Consider the following 20932-nt stretch of genomic DNA (forward strand, 5'->3'; position numbering starts at 1 on the left):
GGACGCTCATATCTAACTTAGAGTGAACATAACGGATTGATTGAGACACTTTGAAAACCACTACCCCTAGCACAAGCCTCAGTAATGTTTTATTCACAGTCTCACAATTTCGGAATAGAAATATTGTCTGTAATAATTTTTGTTGTCACTCATTTATCTTAAACAGCTAACAACAATTGACCAAGCCAATAGTTATTGTGTGGTGGCACACTATGGGAATCACAGAAATGTCGTTCAAATGTTTAGGCCACACCCTTAATAACACAGACCAACATGCCCTTTTTAGAGCCCCTTCCATTTTTTCCGTCCCACTTCAGCCTGTCTGTCCTATCCTAGCACACACATGCTGTTACCTCATACTGAAACTAGGCTGTGAGGCTTTAGGGACAGCGCCGTACAATGGCGTAGCTAGTCCTATGGCCGCCCATGTCGGACCCTACATTTGCTGCCCCGCTGCAGTGTGTAAGAGTTGTCGAGAGGTACTGCCGATTTCCTCTGTGGCTGCCCTTCCCCCTTGCTACGCCACTGGCACAATATACTGGAGCCAGGATGTGACCGCTGTATGTTTCCATCAAGAGTACTCTTTCAAGCCGGACGTATGGACAAATCGATAAAACTAGTCATTGACTCCTGACAGAACATGGCTGACGTAAGTGATTGCATAATGACTCAACTGAAAATTTGCAAATGGTCCTTGCACCAGAAGTATCATTACAAAGGAACACCAACAAGATTCCGCAGTAAAGGCGTTTCCTAAGCACACTTAATACTTGCCTCTAGGATGGTGATGGCGATCATGAACCAGGGCGGAGGGCAGCCGGTGTAATTGTCATAGTACCATTTCCGGTCAATCTCGCGGGGCAAGGTTTCATAGGCAACATGGCGGATCATCCGCTGGGACAGGCTCAGCCCCGTTTCCTCCAGCAGGGCTTTGCTGCACAGCCTTCTGTTCCCCTGCAGAATGGCCTGGCGGAAGCTGTTTGACCTTTTATTACTCATCTGGAAGGGACAGGATTTGAGAATTAGTCGGTGCGTTGTATATATTACATATAAATATGTCATGCTTAATGGGTTACCATTGACTTCAGAGTGCATTAAGCAGCAGCAGCAGCACTTCAATAGGCCCTTACGTTGACCTTCCCATACCTTATACTGGCAGATTTCCAATCCTAAGCCTAGCAATTGGGGTTGGCTGGTAAACAATACAACCATCAAGATTTGCTGGGATATCAAATGTATAAAGTTTAAAAAGTAGAGGTGCATGAATGCTGTCAGTTACACTTGGCACTACATATTGTGCAGTCTGCGTTGTGCATTACATAATGAGAAGTCGGAGCTCTGCATAATATTCTGTGCTGTGTGCTGTGAACTCCTTATTTAATGAGGTGTGCCTTAAGGGGTGCGTGTTATTCTCTAAGACAGCATTCTGTGTATTCAGTTCTGAGTCATGTGTGGTCAAAGGCGTGGCTAAAAAAACAAAATATTCAGTAACTTTTATCGGTCTTTCATCTTCAGGTATGTACATATGCACCCTTAGGGCTAAAAGGGCATATCACCTAGCATGCATTCATTCCTTCCACTCTGCACTTTCACTCATACCCAAACTCATGTGTCACGACACTCACCCTGTAGTCAATCCTCTCACCCTACTCTCACAGTGTCACATCGCTCACTGTGCAGTCACATAAGCATGCCTGTAACTCACACAGCTCACCCTGCACTTCGTCATGTCACCCTGTACTCACAGAGACAAACCTCTCAGCCTGCATTTATACAGGCACTCTGTTCATCCTGCCTGTACACAGAGACAACAGTCTGTGGGAACTCATAAGGACACACCACTCACTCTGCACTAACTCCTTTCACAATGCACTCATCAGTCACTCTCACAGATCGCTATTCACTCTCGCCGCTCACCCTACACCACACACAGGCACACCGCTCACCCTGCATTTAGACCGCTCACACCACCCTACACTCATTTCTTTCACTCTGAATGCACTATTCTCCCTTACCACTCACATTAGTCCTCCTCTCACTTTGCATTCATGCAGCTCACTCGACACTCATATCAGTCACATTTTTCACCCTACACTTGTACCACTCACGCTGCATTAACCCACACTATTCACCATCACCCAGCACTTATATGAGCACACCTCTCACTCTGCACATATAAAAATGATACAACTCTCATGAATATACACATATGTCTACAAAGGTACCCACAGAATACCCGCTGTTTCTCTAGTACTAGATGCCTACTTAATTCCATCTGCAGCAACGGGCTCGTGCAAGAGGGGAGAGTGGACAGAGAATGTCGGATGGCACAAGGAGGGAGACTAGGGCTGCGGCTTTGGGGTATTGTCCTGGAATCAGGATTATGTGATACCTTCAGCCATTCCTGGCTTTTCATTCACCTCAATGCTTCATTCTGAGACATGTCTTTTTTTTTTTACATTGTAAGTTAGATCTCAAAAACCCCAAAATGCTAAGTGTTACTGGCTAAAATCAATGGTTGCTAAATAAGTCAAGCATTTCATAAAATCAGTTGGAAGCTGTGTATTACATGTTAGAACTTGTTCTAGTTAATTTCCAATACTGTAACTGCTTGAACCACACGTGAAACCAAATATAAGCCGTACAGCTATTTTAAGGAAGTGCAATTTTCATTCACATCTTACTTGTAACAAAAATTGACAAGACAATATAAAATGTTTGAATATTGTATAGAGAATATGTTTTGATTAAGCTTCACTAAAAGGCAAGGAAGGTATAGCAGAAGCAACAGGGCAAGCTTTTCTAACACAATAAAAGCACATTGACTAATGGAAGTGGGTGGCAGTGTGAAAAAGTACAAATGTACGAAAGAGTGCAAGAGATATAGTGAGAATGTGTGTGTGAAAGAATGTGTGTGTCAGTGTATGTATGTTATGTGTGCAAGTATGCCGCTTGTCAGGCATACTAGAGATTATTCTTCCCTTATGGAGAAGGGCACTAATAGCATATGGAGGGGAGGTGTTACCTATGGCAAACTGCAAGACCTCACATGCTTCTATTAAGACACCATCATTGGCTGTGGGACTCGAACTGTCTAACTGATGAACCCGCTAGCCCAGGCATACACAGTGACAGGGACACAGAACATGCACTACCACACCTGGCCAAAGGCTTTGTCTGACATGATGCTATTAATTTTTAGCATATGGGGTGGAGCCATAGCAAAATATTGGAACTGATATTTGAGTTAACTCTTGACATAAGATTTCCTGTACTGATTTTATAGGGGGTTTCATTGGCAACATGCTGACCCTTGTATACTGGAGGGAATTTTCAGAGGTACTCATGACAGTGGCTGAGGTATCCATGGTAAATTTCTGGCACTGTCCTATTGAATGTACTCCTTAGCATAAGGGGCTCACGCATAAAAAAATGATAACTTCCCCCTTCTCTGACCTAAACAATCTCCACCTTCTCTCAAAGGTCCTTGAAAAATGTGTCCTACTACAACTTGACAAACACATCGAAAACTTCAAACTACTCGACCCCCTTTAGTCTGGCTTCAGGCAAGGCTGCAGCACCGAAACTGCAATGCTCAATATCATAGATGACATCCATCAATCACTTGATAATGGCGAGACCTGCCTTCTTATGTTATGTTATGTTATGTTATGCACTTTTGTATTGCGCACAGCTGCCCCAGCTAAGGGGCGTCCTGGCGCATGGCAGGCAATGTGCAACAGATAGCAGAAACACAACACAGATAAAAGAATTTATTTAAAAAGAAAAGTTTTCAGTGCTTTGCGAAAGGCCAAGAGGTCAGCCAGTAGCCGCAAGTCCACTGGGAGGGAATTCCAGAGTTCAGCCGCCCTCACCCGGAAAGAGCGACCACCAACCTGACACAGCCTGTATCGGGGGACCACCGCGAGCGCTTGGCTTCCCGATCTCAGAGCGCGGGAAGGAACATACCACGACAGGAGATCAGCAAGAATTGGCGGACCTACTCCCCTCAAGATCTTAAACGCCAAGCACAACACCTTAAACTGGATGCGTGATTTAATGGGGAGCCAATGCAAAGATCTCAAGACTCCTGAAACAGAGCTCCTTCGGGGTAGGCCAACAATGGCTCTCGCCGCGGCATTCTGCACACGTTGGAGGCGGGTAGTCTCCGCCACATTGGTCCCTACCAAAAGCGAACTGGCATAGTCCAGGCGAGATAGTACCGTGGCCTGGACAATCAGCTGCCTGGTACCACGGTCAAAGAACTTAAGAATGGGCCTCAGCGACCGCAAGATGCCAAAACAGCAGGCCGCGATTTTCTTCGAGTGGCCCTCGTAACTGAGAGCGGGATCCATCCACACACCCAGGTTCCTAAGTTCAGTGACCGGGAGAGGGACCGGCCCCAGTTCAACTGGCCACCACTTGTCCCCCCACAGTTCCGCCCTTCTGCCGACGATCATGATCTCAGTTTTCTTCGCGTTGAGCTGGAGACAGTTGTTCTTCATCCAGCTTGCCACCGCCCTAAGTCCACTCTGAAACCTAGGGGCATCCCGGTCCGCATCACCGCTGATAGTAACCGCTAGCTGAGTATCGTCAGCATACGAGACCATAGTCATGTCCCATTGCTTGACGATCTCAGCCAGCGGTCTCACATACAGATTGAACAGCGTGGGACTCAGCGAGGAGCCTTGCGGGACCCCCTGTCTCAGAGGAAGGAATTGGGACTGGTACGGTGGCAACGCAACGCTAAAGAAACGATCGTTCAGGAAGGAGCGGAACCACTGGAGGGCAGCGCCACCCAGCCCGACCTCCTCCAGGCGATGCAACAGGATAGGATGGGACACGGTGTCGAACGCGGCGCTCAGATCTAATAAAACGAGCGCCGCTGTCTGCCCCGCATCCATCACTGTGCGTAGGTGTTCAGCCATGGAGAGAAGGGCGGACTCCGTGCTGTGACCAGCACGGAAGCCATTTTGGGTGGGATCCAAGATGTTAAACTGGATAAGGTGGGCCGAAAGAACTTTGTTGACATGGGCCTCCATTACTTTGGTAGGCCAGGGAAGCAAAGAGATAGGCCGATAGTTTTCAGGCTTGTCTGGGTCCAATGAGGGTTTCTTTAGGATGGGGGAAACCATCGCCCGCTTCCAACTACGGGGGACCGTGCCCGACTCCAACGAGATGTTGATCAGGGAGTGTACCACGGTCCGACCCACGAACGACTCATCTCTAAAGAGAGCCGAGCTAAGAGGGTCAGCGGGGGACCCAGATTTCACCTGCTTTGCCAAGATGTTAAACCCTTCCAATGTCAACAGGGGCAGCAAGTGCAGGGCCGTGTCTCCACAGATGGAGATCGGAGACTCGGCTGGGGGTCCTGTAGATGGAAAGGTCCTGTAGATGTTTTGGACCTTTTCCTGAAAGAACGCCGCAAGGGCCTCACAATGAGCAGTGGAGCCCGTCGTCGGAGCATCAGGGCGCTTAGCTAGAAGGTCCTTCATCAATTTGAAAATAGTTTTCGAGGGGTTAGAGCTGTTATCCTCCTTGATCTCTCCACAGTGTTCGATACGGTCAACCATTCAGCCCTACTTAATGTCCTTAAGACCCGTTTCGGCCTTAATGGCACCACCTACAAATGGTTCACCTCTTACCTTCAACACCAAACTCAGCAAATCAAAATTCAAAATTGTTTTTCTAACCCTACTCCAGTCTCCCTTGGAGTCCCCCAAGGATCTATTCTCTCTCCATCTCTCTTTAACCTCTTTATGGAACCCCTCACTCTCATTCTGAAACAAGCAGGCATCAGCTACCACTTAAACGCCGATGACACCCAAATCTATTACAAGATTAAAACTCATGCTTACATCTTACACCTGAACAACACCCTCTACAAGATCCAAACCTGGTTCCATTCAAATCATCTCAAACTTAACCCTAGAAAAACTGATATCATTCTCTTCTCCCCTAAAAAAACCCTCTCCCTGTTCAATCATGGATTTCAGACCTTAATGCACTCTACTGCTCACTCACACTGTCAAACTCCGTCAAGTCTCTTGGCATTTCTATCAACAACACCCTCACCCTTAACGTTCACATCAAAAACTCTGCCAAAGGAGCCCTCTCACTCTCTGTCACCTCAAGAAAATCAAACCATTCATACCCACCGATGACTTTAAACTTGCAGTTCAGTCACTTGTTCTTTCACGTATTGACTATGGCAACGCCATTCTAAACGGAAATCTCCAAGGTCCAACTTGCTCCAATCAAAGCTATGCTCAACCTTGCAGCCAGGCTCATCACAGACTGCAAACGCTTCGATCAAATCTCCCCTGCTCTCAAATCTCTTAAATGGCTCCCTATCGAAGGGAGATCAGCTTACAAAACTGCCTGCATTACTCATAAAGCCCTCCACCTAAACACTCCGCAGTACCTCTCCAAGAAACTCCTCATCGCTGGTACCACTCGTCCTTTGAGAAGCACCAACGCCCTCCTCCTAATCCCACCTCTGCATAAAAAGTAAGCCACACAATCTCGCTCCTTCTCTGGCAATGCCCCGACTATCTGGAATACCCTCCCAAAAAACCTGCGCTGTAACTCCTCCACCAGCTTAAAAAAAGACTTCAAAACCCACCTCCTTAACTGCTATTGGGGACCCTAACCTGTGCCCGACTCCTGATCTCTTTTCTCCATACCATATTTGTTTCAGTAATATATGTCCCTTTTCCTGTACTCCACTTTACCTAAATTACTTGAAATGTTATTGCTCCAGCTCCTGTTTTATCCTATTTAGATTTGTATAATGTTGTTTTTTACTTTGGATATTTCACACTGCTTTTTCCTTACCTTTGTTATTATGCTTTTATTCCATATTTGCCTTATACTATCCAAATCATGTAAAGCGCTCTGATACATCTGGGTCTAGCCAGCGCTATATAAAACTTTTAAAATAAAATAAAATAAATAAACAAAATAAATGAACTTGGTATAGTGGAAGGAATTTCTGACTTAAGACATTTGAAAAAACGAGATCTACTCCTAGGAAAGGCCAAGCTTTCCTAGTGCACCATGACAGTGCTGGAATATTTCAAGAATGCCCTACAACGGTCTACGGCGTTTAAGCAAATTTGATCCCAAAAGTTTCAAAAAATTCTAAGAGGAGAAGTCTACTCTCCCTTAAATCATCTACAAGAAATCTGTTAACTTGTTTTGCTTGATGGAATTTGGGGGAAGTATCACACCCCACCACTTACAAAGATATTTTTCCTCATATAATGGCTATGAGGTTATGATCTATTTCTGGAAATGCTGGACCTACCCCACTGCTGGGAGCAGGACTGGCTTTAGGGTGGTGCGACCACTGCAGCCACACCTGGCATTGACTTTGGCGGGGCTGTGTTTAAAAATAAGTTTAGCTTTAAAAGCACATGAACTTCTTTGTGCATCAGGCAGTTTCATGCAACAAAAAAAATGTCTAGATAACTCTGGTGATTAATGTTCCTACTGGTGAGAATTCAGAAATGTTTCTAGTGGTAGTCTTCACTCATTGTTAAGTAGCGGGTTGGGTTAATGTGCCTGCCTGCTGCAAAGAACGTGTGTCATGCAGCTCACAGAACTAAATGTGAGTGAATTATGAGTAGCACTATAAAAAATGAAACGTACATCAGAGAGTGGCTAAGGAGCGATGAGATGCATTGTTAGAGAGTGATAGTGAGGGAATTCATGGTGGACAAAGAGGTTATGGGGGAGGAGAGCGCCAAAAAAGACAATTGTACCAGCCCTGGCTGGGAGTCTTAGCCCCCCAAAAGTTCAGGTCTAGTTGCGCCCCTGTTTGTACATATAAAATAACACAGAGTTTAAATGTAAAATAAATGCAATTAAGTTAATCAATGGGAAATGCACTATCCTACTTTATGAAACCTCCATCAATTAAAGCACTTTAGAGGTCTGTGTCTGTAACCAGAGAGCCAGGATTGAAATCCTGATTGGAGCACTGGAGAACAGCTAGGAGCGAAACATATGACCCTGCAGCCCCTTCTGTGCAAGGGCTTGTGTCGCGTCCCTTTAAAAAGCACACACTTCACAGCTCAGCTGGAAACTCCTTTCCAATACCACTCTAAAAAAATATATCCTTCTCATCAGGAAGCATCAAGTGGTTCCATTAATTAAAGCCAACACTGGCTACCGAGCTCCCTTTACATTTGCAGATTGACCCGTTGTGCATGTTTACACTTTTTTCAGGCAAGCAGGCACCCTGGCAAGTAGGCTTGTTTACCTGTCTGTTTGCCTTCGGTTTCGCAGCACAGGAGACTCCCAGCCTTACACTTCAGCTGAAGCATTTCAGCTCTCGAATTAATCGTCCCGAGACGGTTATCTTTTCACAGAAAGTAGGGTAACTGTTTTCCATGAATTAAAAACGTATGTGCATGTCGTGCCCCTTTTAATCCCGCACTCTTCGATCACTGCCTCTACCCATCTGATGGATGACCTTGAGACTCACACATGGTGACTGCACAGGGAAGAGCTGGTGGAACTGGTCTATGTTTAAGGTAACTTGGGAGACCCTCTTTCCACGTCTTCTGTTCAGGGGTGGAGCTTACACTGGTGCAGCAGGTGCAGTGGCACCACAGCCCTCAGAAGCCCACTGAACACTAATAATTGGTGTAGTTTGACTACCCAACAGCAGTCAAAGGGGCCATTTTATTTGTTTGCACCAGGTCCATGGCATTCTTGATATGCTAGGGTTCTTGTCGCGCACTTGTGCAATCATCAGCCCCCCTTATCTCATCCACATAGTGCTTTGTGACAACTAATTGTGTCTAGTAGTGCTCACAAACCTAAAATAAACAAAAAATAAAACTCCATGTACTATACATAATATTAGGAGCAGTGTGTGCATTTTGTACATGTTGTGCTCTATCATTAGCAGAATCCCTTTTTTAATACGGTTCACCCTGTGCCAAGTATTTTATGATGTGTACTTTGCTCTGTGTACCCGTACTACATACACATTGTGCATTTTGTGTGTTCACGCTGCTTTAAGTAGCATGAGCCTCAAAATGTACTCTGCGCAGTGAATGCATGCATTGCTCTCTGTTATGTGTTGCACACAGTTCGGCATGCACTTGGTACAGCACATTCTACTCCGAGTGGACAATGCACAGCATACTGCCTCCAGCAGCTAACCCACAGGGCTGGTGATGGCTGAGTCCTGTGTCTCATACAATGCAGTGTGCAAGGCAAATTACACCGGGGCCATCACTTAGGGCATGAGAGGAGGAGGAGAGCAGGGGGGTATTATGATACAGGCCCTACACTACTGCAACAAAATATGTTTACAGATTTGTATTTAACATAAGCATGCCATCTTTATTAATATTGATGCAGTTACACAGCAATACCACTAGATGGCGCCAGATACATTGCTGGCGTTTTTCTTTCCCTGGAGGATATTTCTTTAATACTTACAACCAGGTGCTTAAGGCACCTAGCAAAATTGATGAAGTATCCGGTGGGGCTTGCATTAAGTGCTTGATCCTTGCCCTATAACAACTTCTGACATGCCTGCGAAACTCCAGAAGGTCTAAGGCACAGTTTATTTATTCCTCGACCGTTCTTCCCCTGGCCTGTATCACCTCTTGACTCTTGCTGCCAAGAACTGTGCAGTTCTTGGGAAAGTCAAATGCTTTAAGCCTTCTTTCAAGCTTCACACCACTAATTTTGGTAAAGTTTTGCCACTTGCAGGGCAAAAATAATAAACGAGCCCCCAGGTGACCGAATTCCTTATCGTTGTCAAGCGGGACCAGCCCTAGCACGCGCCATCATATCTTCCCCTTTCTGACGTGCACGTGCACACACACACGTGCAAATCTACAAATTCTTCCCATGTCCTCTTTATTTATAGAAACAAAAAGTCTAACTCACCTCCCATCCTTGAATCTGCAAACTGAAATCGAGACTCTCATAAGGTGATATAATGCATATATCCGACTGCCAGAGACGTTACAAGGCATGGCAAAGTAGGCCTGGCCCAAGCCCCCATCCTTTCCAGACAGGCCAGATCTGTTCTGCAGAGTCTTGTCCTTATTACCTTGAATGATTCTTAAATAGATTGTTGTAAATGCCGTTTTCCTTTAAAAAAATGTGGGTGATGTATGAGGGTCTATTCCAGGTGTAGTGCAGAGAAATGTTCAGGTTTTTTTAACATGATGCAACATACATTAAAAAGTTTCTTTTAGATCAAAACGGCATTTCATATATGAGAAATGGGGGGGGGGGCACAACGATTATTTTCAATACTATTAGTGAGCTGCTTCTGTATTATAATACTGAAAACATGTCACTATCCTTCAATATTAGATGTAAACACATTTAGAATTTGGACCAGTGTGCCTGGCCAAAGAGGGCCCCCGCAATCCTTAAGATGTCCCTGCAGACTGGGGCCACGCAAACGGAAGCGTGATTCCTCTTCGCTGCCTGCCTGTCAGTGGGGTTTCCGCTCTAGTTCAGATCCGCATTCATGGCTTATGAACTCGGTCCCGGTGTTATTAGAAACACAACAGAGTACATGTTATACTAGTAAGTAAGATATTAAGATATAACACAGTCTGTCTTCCCTTTCATCCTCCGATCATCTGCCACTGCAGCACACCCTCTGAAAAGGTTCGGCTCGCTGACGTCACCCTTCCAGCTCACAACGAACTGAGGCCGACACACTCACCTAACAGAGGAGCACTCCTCCTCCTATTTACTGTATACCTCCGCAAAAGAAATCACACTCCGACCCATGAAGGAAACCTCATGGAACCTTTGGGAAGTCAAGGGCGGACTCCTGACCGCACTGTGATGCCACACTGAAGTAGATGGCCCGCTTGAAAATGCCTCTTAACAGTAAAAACATACTCCCACCGAAAAGAACAGAAAATGGGAAGAAAAAGCAGAAAACATTGCTTTGTAACCACAGTGGCCAATACTGATATGGTGATGTAAAGAAGTACAAACGCCGTTATAAGTTTGTACATGTACTTTTATTCAGGAGCGCCGGGGCTGGCTTTCCTAGCGGTCGGCGCCAGAGAAACAATATGGCCGCCTTCCACTTCTTCTGATATCACTTCCTGTTCCGCCTTGGAACCACTAGAGCGCTACCACATCTCCCCCCCCTTAAGCACAATAAACAAATTTACAAAAGTCTTACTTCCAGTCCATCTCATAGTCCTTGAATCTCTCCGGTACCTTAATTCTCCGTCCTGCTCGAGTTTCTCTTCTCTCACTCGTCCTCTCTCCCCCTGTAGTCTCTTGTTCCTTTCTCTCTCTCGCACCTTCCGCTTTCCCGTCCTTTGCCATCTTCTCACTCTCTTCTTCGCCTCTGCTCCTTCCTTCCGTAGTCTCTCTACTCACTCTTTCTTCACCTGCCGTTTGTCCTTCCGTTCCGTTCACATACTCTCCTTGCCTTTCTCCACCTACACTTTCTCCATCCTCTATGACATTCTCTGTTCCTTCTTCCGCCTCATCTTCCCACTTCAGTATCTTGCTGCATTTGGCCATTCTGTCCATGGACCAAATCTTACCATCGCTCAGGAGAGCTGATCTAGCATAGGGCTCCACCACCTTGAGGGGAGGAGAGAACTTGCTCTCTCCTTTCTTCTTCATGATGGCTAGCTTCACCCTCACCCAATCACCTTTGTCTAGTTCTGTACTTTGAGTGTTCCGTCTTCTGTTGTAGTGTGCCGTGTAGACTTCCTGGGCTCTCTCTAAATTTTTTCTGACCACCGCCGGTGACCACTTACTCTGGACAATCAACTTCCTCCATGCTGCATTGTCTTTGGTGAAGGCCTCCCTGCCTCTTAAGATCTTGAAGGGGCTGTAGCCTGTGCTACCCGGTGTGATTCGGTATGCCCAAATCATCTTCTCCAGCTCCATTTCCAATCCTTACCATCCTCAATGGCGGCCTGAATGGTGCCCATAATCACTCGATTAAAGCGTTCCACCTGGCCATTTCCCGCCGGGTGGTAGATCGGGGTGTGTTTCACTTCAATTCCGTTTCTGTTGGTGAAGGCAGTCCACTTTTCAGACGTGAACTGGGGTCCATTGTCGCAGGTGATGATCCTCGGGATGCCTTCGCTGACAAATGTGGTACGCAAAAACTTTATCACTGCCTCAGTATCCACTCGTTCCAAGACTTGTAGATCGGGCCACTTGGAATACCTATCAATGGCAACCACCACGTACTTTTGAGTGCCCTCCTTGTTCAGGACCGGTCCCATTATGTCCACTGACAACGTCTCCCACGGGCCCTCTGGAATTGGAAATCTTCCCAGCGGTGGCCTCAGCATGCTCTGAGCCTTGTCCGATTTTGCGCAAGACTCGCAAGAGCGCACGTGTCTTTCTACCTGCGCGTCGATGGCTGGCCACCAGTATGCCTGTCTGGCTAAGGCTTTCGTTTTTGTGATGCCCTGGTGCCCTTCATGCAGTAAGGACATCAACCGTTCCAAAATGTTCCTGGGCGGTACCACTTTGTCCCCTCGGAGTAAGAACATTGGGTTTTCAGCCAAAGACAGTTCCTCTCGGACCTCCCAGTATCTCTTCAGCTCCTCCTTTAAGTGTCTCTTCTCTGGCCAGCCATGAACGACATATCCTTTTACGGCCTCCAGGTCTGTGTCTTCCCTCTAGGCTTCTTCCCAGTCCTGGGCGCTTATTACCTCCTCAGTGTCCTGGATGGTGGCTACCACGTATCCTTCCCACTCTTGCCTTTCTTCATTCCTTGCCTCTTCCATGGCAGCTGCCCTACTTAGGAAGTCGGCCACTTTGTTCTGTGGCCCTGGAATGTGCTCGACTTCATAGACAAAATCCAATAGCCGTAGGGTCATCTTGGCGATCCTGGGTGTGGCGTGGTCATGTCCGCATGACGTCAGGACGCGAACTAAGGGCTTGTGATCGGTTTTCACGAGAAACTTGGCACCCCACAAGTATTGCCTGAATTTTTCCACCGCCCAGACCACCGCCAGCATCTCTTTCTCCACCACACTGAACTTCTCCTCATTGGGCGATAACGAGCGGGAGGCGAAGCTGACTGTCGACATCTCTCCTGACTCCTCTCTCTGCATCAGTACCGCTCCTAGGCCTCGGTCACTGGCGTCTGTGGTGAGAATAGACTCAGCTTTGGGGTCAAATCCCTTGAGGGGAATGGCTGTACCCATTTCTTGCTTGAGTGCGTCGAACTCTTCTTGCTCCTCCTTTCCCCACTGAAACCTGTTCTTTTCCTTGAGCAGTTGTCGTATGTAGTGTGTCTTTGTTGCGAAATGAGGGATGCATTTGCTGTAATACTCGGCCATTCCTAGGAATGACCGAACATCTTCCTTCTTTTCCGGAGTGGGCGCTTCCATGATGGCTCTCATGTTCGTTTTCTTCGGAGTTATGCCTTGTCCACTCACCTCATGGCCGAGGTATGTGACCGACTGTACTCCCAAATTGCATTTCGTCCACTCGGCAGTCAATCCACTGTCTTGCAGTTTCTGTAGCACCTTGTGAAGTTTCACATTGTGATCTTGCCTCGACTTCCCCATTACCAGAATGTCATCCTGGAAGAAGAGGACATCCTTCAGGTCTTTCAGGAGTTTATGCATGATTTTCTGGAACACAGCCGCGGCGGAAGCTAGGCCGAAAGGCATCCTCACGAACTCATAGCACCCGAATGGTGTGATGAACGACGTGAGGTGGGTGCACGACGGATGAAGCTTAACCTGATGATAGGCCGACGAGAGGTCCACCGTGGAAAACCATGTGACGTCCTTCGTTTTTGCCAGCATCTCACTGATGCGCGGCAAGGGGAATTTGTCTATGACAATGTTTTTGTTTAACTCCCTTAAGTCCACGCAGAGACGCACCTTGCCGTTGGGCTTTTGGGCTACAACCAGGGGAGACAGCCACTCCGCGCTCTCTATCGCCCTGATGACTCCTTCCTTTTCCAACCTGTCCAGCTCTATTTGTACTGCCTCTCTGCTGCGGAACGGAATGTTCCTCACTTTGTGCACTACTGGTACTGCCCCTTCCTTCAGTTTGATGAGGTGCGTGTACTTGCCCAGCTCGCCAATCTGCCCGTTGAATACTTTGGGATATGTTTTCTTCCACAGCTGCACATCTTCCCTGACCTCCATGTCCATGAGTAGGATTTTCTCTATGCCACCAGGGTTGAGCTGGATCCCCAAAGCTCCTTGGTCCTTCCAACTCAGCACGGACGGGCCTCTCTCCGCTACGTACAGCTTGCATTGCGCGTGGCGACCTCTAAATTCAAACAAGAGCGGGCAGTAGCCCAACATGGGGATCTTTTGTCCAGTGTACGTTACCGGTCTCACATCCATGGGTAGGAGTGTTTCTTTGATCCTCGCTGCAAAGTTGTCTTCCCATACCTGCCTCTGAACAATTGAGATGGGTGCTCCGCTGTCCGCGATCATCTCCAAGGGTATGCCCCCTATGTGCATGTCGAGTTGGGGCCTGTCTGTGTTGGAACCGTCCATCTCCAGAACTTGGACATCAATGTACAGGAATTCCTCCTCTTCACCTTTGTCGTCCTGATCACTGGAATCGTCTCTCTGATCTTGGTCTACCAATCGCACTACGGCATTCTTCGGTTTCCTGCGACACACCTTCTCGTAGTGTCCAAAGATGTTGCAGTAGGAACACCTGGCCTTAAAGGCGGGGCACGCCTTGTCGTTTCCCAGATGGGTGCTGCTACCACACCTGTAACACTGGTTTTTTCCTGTTTTGTGTGACTTGCTGTCCGCCTGTGACTTGGTGGAGAATTCAGCTCTATTTCCTCCTTGGGTTTTTCTCGTCTCATTTTGCCTCCACCGGTCGTTTCTATTAGGCGCCATTACTCTACACACCGCTTGTGCTTCCTGGGCGTCTCTCTTCGCTGCTTGAGCACACCTTCTCGATAGCTCTGCTTTCTTGACCATCGCCCAGATTTCTTTGAGTGGAGCGTCGCCATTCACCCACAACTTCTCCTGTATGTGGGCACTAGAGGTATGCATAATAATTTGGTCCCTGATGAGGTCATCATGCAGCCCTCCAAATTTGCACGTGATAGCCAACTTCCTCAGTGCTACAATGTATTCGTCAACAGACTCTCCGCTCTTCTGCTTCCTCTGAAAGAAGTTGAATCTATCAATGGCGACACACACCACAGGCCTGTAATGTGCGTCTAAGTCTTCGATAGCATGATCAAACACCTCCGTATCCGTTGCAGCTCTTTCCCCTTTCACGATAGTGTCATAGATCCTGAGCCCTTCTGGACCTAAGTTATGGAGCAGGATCTTCTTTTTCCTCTTACTCGTGAAGGGTGTATCGCCTTCCTCTTCTAGCGCCTCCAGATAGTTAAGGAAGTACCTCTTCCAGTCCTCCCATTTTCTTTCCGGTTCTCCACTCTTCGTGAGAAATGGAACTAGCTGGGTGAGGGATGTGCTCTGGCTCGCCATGGCTTGGACGTTCCTCTTGGCTTTTGGTACAGAGACTGTTTGCCTGGATGGACTCCCTGGGGCGCCTTGCTCTCCTCCCTCGTCTTCTCTGTGTTCCCCCTCGCTGTCCTCTCCCAATCCACCCTCTGTGGTGAGAGATGCTGCTCTCGAGCTGCCTCCTGCCTTTGTACTCGATGGGCCTGCAGTCTCCGCCAGCGTGCGCCTCTTTTCTCTGTTTCTATGGCACTAGCAAGGGCTTGCAGTGGTGCTATGGGGCTTGGTACCTTGTTGTCTCCTCGTGGATGTCTCCTGCCACCTCGTTGTGCTCTCTGCCTTCTTCTGATGTTGTTTCTTTGTGCAGTAGCCTGTTCTGGGTTCTGGTGTCGGTGTGTGGCCCCTTTCTGGCTTGTGGTCGTCCTGGTGCTTTTTTCGCGCTTCTTTTCTGCCTTGCCGGCTCCTCTGCCGCGCTCCGTGGTCGTTTTCCGCCTCACGCGATATGCGTGCGCACCGCAGGGGTCGCGTGAGCGTTCGGGTTCTTTACTCGTCCCGACTCGTCGCCATTGTAAAGAAGTACAAACGCCGTTATAAGTTTGTACATGTACTTTTATTCAGGAGCGCCGGGGCTGGCTTTCCTAGCGGTCGGCGCCAGAGAAACAATATGGCCGCCTTCCACTTCCTCTGATATCACTTCCTGTTCCGCCTTGGAACCACTAGAGCGCTACCACAGGTGATAGGAAGTACATCATATTTTAGTTAGTCTGCCGTTGCAGGTGGGGAACAACTGTATGCAAATTGCTAACAATATGCATTCCAAAAGGAAAGGATTGACACAGAAGCACAGTTCTAGCAAGACTCCCTCGATGAAGCATGGTGCAGCCGACCTTGGTAGAGGTCACAGGGTGAGGGGAACTGAAGCGTAGCTCCGTACTCTCTCCTCCTGGTGGTCGAAGCATTCCAGGCTGGGGACATTTCCACACCCTAGGCAAGGTCACTGTCCGCCTTGTTTTTGAATAATGAATGTTTCGGCTTCATTGTATTTGGCTAACAAACAATTTAAAGCTACGACAAACAGCAGCTGGGAGGAAAAACATCCAACAGAAGGAAAAGAAAACGTTCCCTACGACGAGATCCACATCTTAGTCCCATGAGTGCCTACCATCCAGGACTGTTTCCTATTAAACTCAAGACACAGGGAGTAGCTGTGGGTGTGCACACTTTCACTCAGCAATGTCCAGGTTTCAGCTTCACTGAATCAAGTACTAAAAACATCCCTACCCGAGGATAGCCTTATTTTACCTGTGACAAAGGGGGTAAACATGCAGCCTCGCTGCCTCCTCGATGGGAACACTCTAGTCTGCTGCTTGGATATGTTTTGATCACAATCACAAATCTCTGTGATATCAAGCACGAATTGCCAGGCGCCCACGCAAATAGCGGAAGGGGCATCGTTAGCTGCGCCACAGGCAGGTGCAACCAGAGTGAGGAGTTAGTCGTTGTCATGAAGGTTGTGACGTCAAGGGGAGGCACCCAGCACCGGTCATTTAAGGTGATGGGAGGCAAGGAATGGCCTCTTTTTCGCACCACCGCAAACCTGGACAACCATCATACTGGTGCCGCAAACACCCACCCACCCACTCCTGGAAAAAGGAATTTTAGCAGCAGAAAAGGGGGCTACCCAAGAAATTTGGACTGATTTATTGGACTGATCCTCCTCTTGGCGAGGTGTGGATTGGTGTGGGCTCCGGGCTGGCAGGAGAGGTGGTCCTGGACCTTTCTGCCCTAATCCCTGATGCCTGGAGTTGAACAATTTGGGGGCTTCACTTGGTGACAGGTACACCGGCAGGGACGGAACACTATGCGGTGCCCTGGAGTATGTGTTGATATGGAATTAAGAGTATTGCCCAACTCTCTGTGTGAAGGAGAAGAAGTTGTCACTAATGTATGCTTGCCAGTAATCTCTCGGATGCCCTTGGTGGAGGGCATGGGTGATGTATAAGGGAAGGGGGTATTCTAGCATTATGCATTTTCCGGAGATGCATTCCTTTAGAAAAGTAGACATAATTGATGCTTTTCTAGTATAGTCTTTGAGCTGTTACTAATCTTGTGTTTTGTATTTGCATACCCAATGTCTACTTGGCTACGAGTTTATCCCTGGCATGTACTGTGTGAATAAAAAGCTACATCTTGATCAAAACAACATAATCAAAGTTGTCTCTGTGCTTGGGAGGCATTCCACGGGGAGGGTACCGACTTACACATTGAGAGCACACTATAGAAAATGGATAAACAGTAAATACAGATTGTTACTTCCTCACACCCCCCATCCCCGATCTGAAAGTCTGAACCATTGTATTCCATAGTCTAAATAAACACAAATACATTTACCGATTCTTACAAATCCATTAGTTCTGCTATTTAGAGAGCAAATGCTTTCTCCATACAGACCTAAATGGTATATGTAAATGTACATGGATTTGTATAGCGCAAATCACCACTGGTTTCTAAGCGCTTGCTTAGGGAACCCATCCTGGTATTCCCCTGTGAGATAACCCCGGCAGGGTATGCGCAAGGTGAAAGCCAGGCATCCCGCCGCGAGGGGCCGTTGTGGAGATTAAGCAATCTATTGCCCAGAGTCGCAGAGTGTGAACCCATGAATCGATTAGGCACCGGAGCGAGAATTGTCGAGTCCATAGACATTTTAGGACTCAAGACCCCGCCGAGCCGGGAATTGAACCCTGGTCCCGGGCTGACCTCTGCTTCCAGGTCTGCCTCCTCTAACCAGTGAGCCACACTTCTCCACTCCAAATGCATTGTAGAAATTTTTAATTCCCCAGTCTCATTTAAATGCTACACGAGTATTGGTGCCCATCTCTAACGGCAAGAAAGAAATGTACAACATAGTTAACCCAAAGTGACAGGATGGTTGTACATGGTACAGGAAATAAGGGCCCAGTCATCTCCGTCCACTGAATGGAACGGAGTTTCTGACAACGCATGAAACTAATTTCCATTTCGATTAAGATATGACCTTTGCGATAATTGTCTTTCTCTGATGCCCCGAAGCAGTTCACAGGACAGCACTGGCTGTAAGCCACGGCATAAGTAAAAACAACCTCCATGTTCTCACTGCCAGACTGACAAAGGTGAATACTGCGTATGTTTCCCAGTTTGAAGCAGTGCTTAATTTGAGCCAGTGGTTTCCAGTGCTCAGCACTGACACTTAATCAACACCAGCACTTTTATGAGCACCAGTTAAGGACACATTAATTTACAGTGAGATTAAGTGACGTGCCCAGAATCACAGGGTATTGGGCTGACGCCGAGACTTGAACCTGGTTCTCCAGCCCCAAAGTCAGCAGCTTTGGCCATTACACCATCCTCTCCCCACTTTCATAGTTAGTAGTTGGTTCTGTTTTAGGCGGCGCTAACAGGTGAAAAGGGCTAGTTCAAGCTGCCTCCTGAGGAGAGCCCCGGCATGTATTTTTTTTTCTTCAAATTAACCACTGGTTTGAATGTCAAAGATCCAACACCAGCATGTGCTTCCTGTCGATTTGTGCAGCTCCTCAAAGACTGAGAGTCATTTACTAACGCTGGAAAAATCATAGCAGACTTCACATCATGGCAGCCACTCTATGACCCAATGAAGGATGTGTCCGCACCCCTTTAACTCCTCGAGCTCGACGGTCCCGGGGCAGCAGGCGCCAATCATGAGATAAACTCTGACCGAGCGTCTGCAGTGTCCATACAGAAGAAACTATGAGTCTGAGATAAACCTTCAAAGAAAGGACTCAGGGGTATCTGCTTTCAATAACACCCAGACGCAATATTACAATAAGAGAAAAATGAACAGAGATCTTAACCAGTTATAATGAAATGGATAAAACATTTGTGTACTAATTAAAAGCAGGTAGAACCAGGATTTCTTCCCAAAGAACTGCACATGCCTCATCTGCACAGCTTTGTATTCCCCATACCTCATGTAGAGTGTGGGTGAAGGTCGTGTTCCCAATGGCGGAACACAATTTAGGGAACCAGACAGCCACTGTGTGTGGCCTCGCCACCTCTGTGCAACTATGTCCTCTCTGTGGTCATCAGGGACATTTACAAATTGGAAACTGAAAGTAACCACATTAGCAATGCAATCCCTCCTTGCCTCAAACACATAGTGAAAGTGCAGCCCTGAACATTAGCCCCTATGATGGATCCCCCTGTGTGGACCACATCCACCTTAGGTATCAGAATAGCAAAGGTGTGTTCCCATCACACGAGCATCTGGGCAGCCATTTGGTTCAACTTTGAAAAAGGATTTTAGAACCAGATTTAGAGGTGGACGGTAATGGGCTTCCATCAAAAGGCTGTACGATGCGCCTTCCGCCCACCATTGCATTCTCCTGTGTCATTTAGCGAGAGGTGAAAAGCAGTGTTACCAAAGGCAGAGTCACCACAAGCTTTGACATTTGGAATATAATCAAGTAGTGATGACCCCCCTGAAAATGGCATTGGAATGGCAGGCAAATTTTGGCAAATTTAGGATGGAAGGGCTGGAAGAGCTTTGCATACATGCTGAGTGCTATGTGATTTGGACCGCCCAAAAACGCCCTCTCCCTGTTTTCCAAAGATCTCACTGCATGCCTTTGCTCCTCTTGGGTAAGTCTTCTATGAGGAAACTCCACTCTTAAAAGGAGGTGGCAAGAACTGACAATGAACGTAGTCTTCCTGTAGTGAAGAAATCAGTGGAGACTGCAAACAAAGACAAGAAACAGGCGCAAAGGGCAAATAAGGGGGGGAACAATCACTTACAGGGCAGAGATGATTCCTGACTGTACCATTTACTAACCATCATGCGAGAAGAAGTGAACTCTGCAAGAGTTTTAAAGGGTTTAGGTTAACATGTCATTTGGTAGGTACCTCTAAACCAGTTAGCAACAGTTCTTCATATATCTCCCTCTAACGTTCTCAGCAGAGTAATGCATATTCTGCCCTGTGAGATTGTATTTATTTAAGGAGAATTCATACTGAGATCTCTCAAAAATCCAAGATATAGACGGGATCTCTTGGCATGCCACAGGTCCTCTGAGACTGGTAAACACAGCCATTGGTAAGCAGTCCAGCCCCCTTGCAGACAAAAGACGTAGTCGTCGCCCTTATTCTTATTAACAGGCAGAGGTCTGTCTGCAGGGGCACTTGGGGCCAAGGGGGTAATTTACAGCTAGGGAGAATGATGACACTGCCATAAAACTGCAGATGCAACATTAAGCCTAACTCTTGGCTCCCACACCTCACTCAGAGGAGAGAATGACAGAGCTTCAGCTGACTGCTGCTGCTGGCAACTTTTGACCTGAGAGCATGTCCGATAAAGGACTGTCTGGTCACAGTAACAGTCTCCCTGCCCTATTTAAGCAGCAGGGGCAGTCATTTTAATTTTGCTACCCTGGACCAACGTGCAAGACATTTCAGCTGCAGCTAAGGAAATTGCATAATGTGTCTTA

The 20932-nt window shown here is 47.3% G+C and overlaps 1 protein-coding gene across 1 annotated transcript in view; it reads right to left on the bottom strand.

The window, feature by feature from the left end:
• The window catches only part of RHBDL3 (rhomboid like 3), a 605698-nt gene that overhangs the window by 109907 nt on the left and 474859 nt on the right, over positions 1-20932 (bottom strand). Inside the window, exon 4 of the mRNA XM_078650797.1 lies at positions 775-999. Coding sequence (XP_078506923.1) covers positions 775-999 — 225 coding nt within the window. The remainder of the gene's footprint in view (positions 1-774; positions 1000-20932) is intronic.

This window comes from Lissotriton helveticus, chromosome 7 (assembly GCF_964261635.1).
Source record: "Lissotriton helveticus chromosome 7, aLisHel1.1, whole genome shotgun sequence".
Taxonomy (NCBI): domain Eukaryota; kingdom Metazoa; phylum Chordata; class Amphibia; order Caudata; family Salamandridae; genus Lissotriton; species Lissotriton helveticus.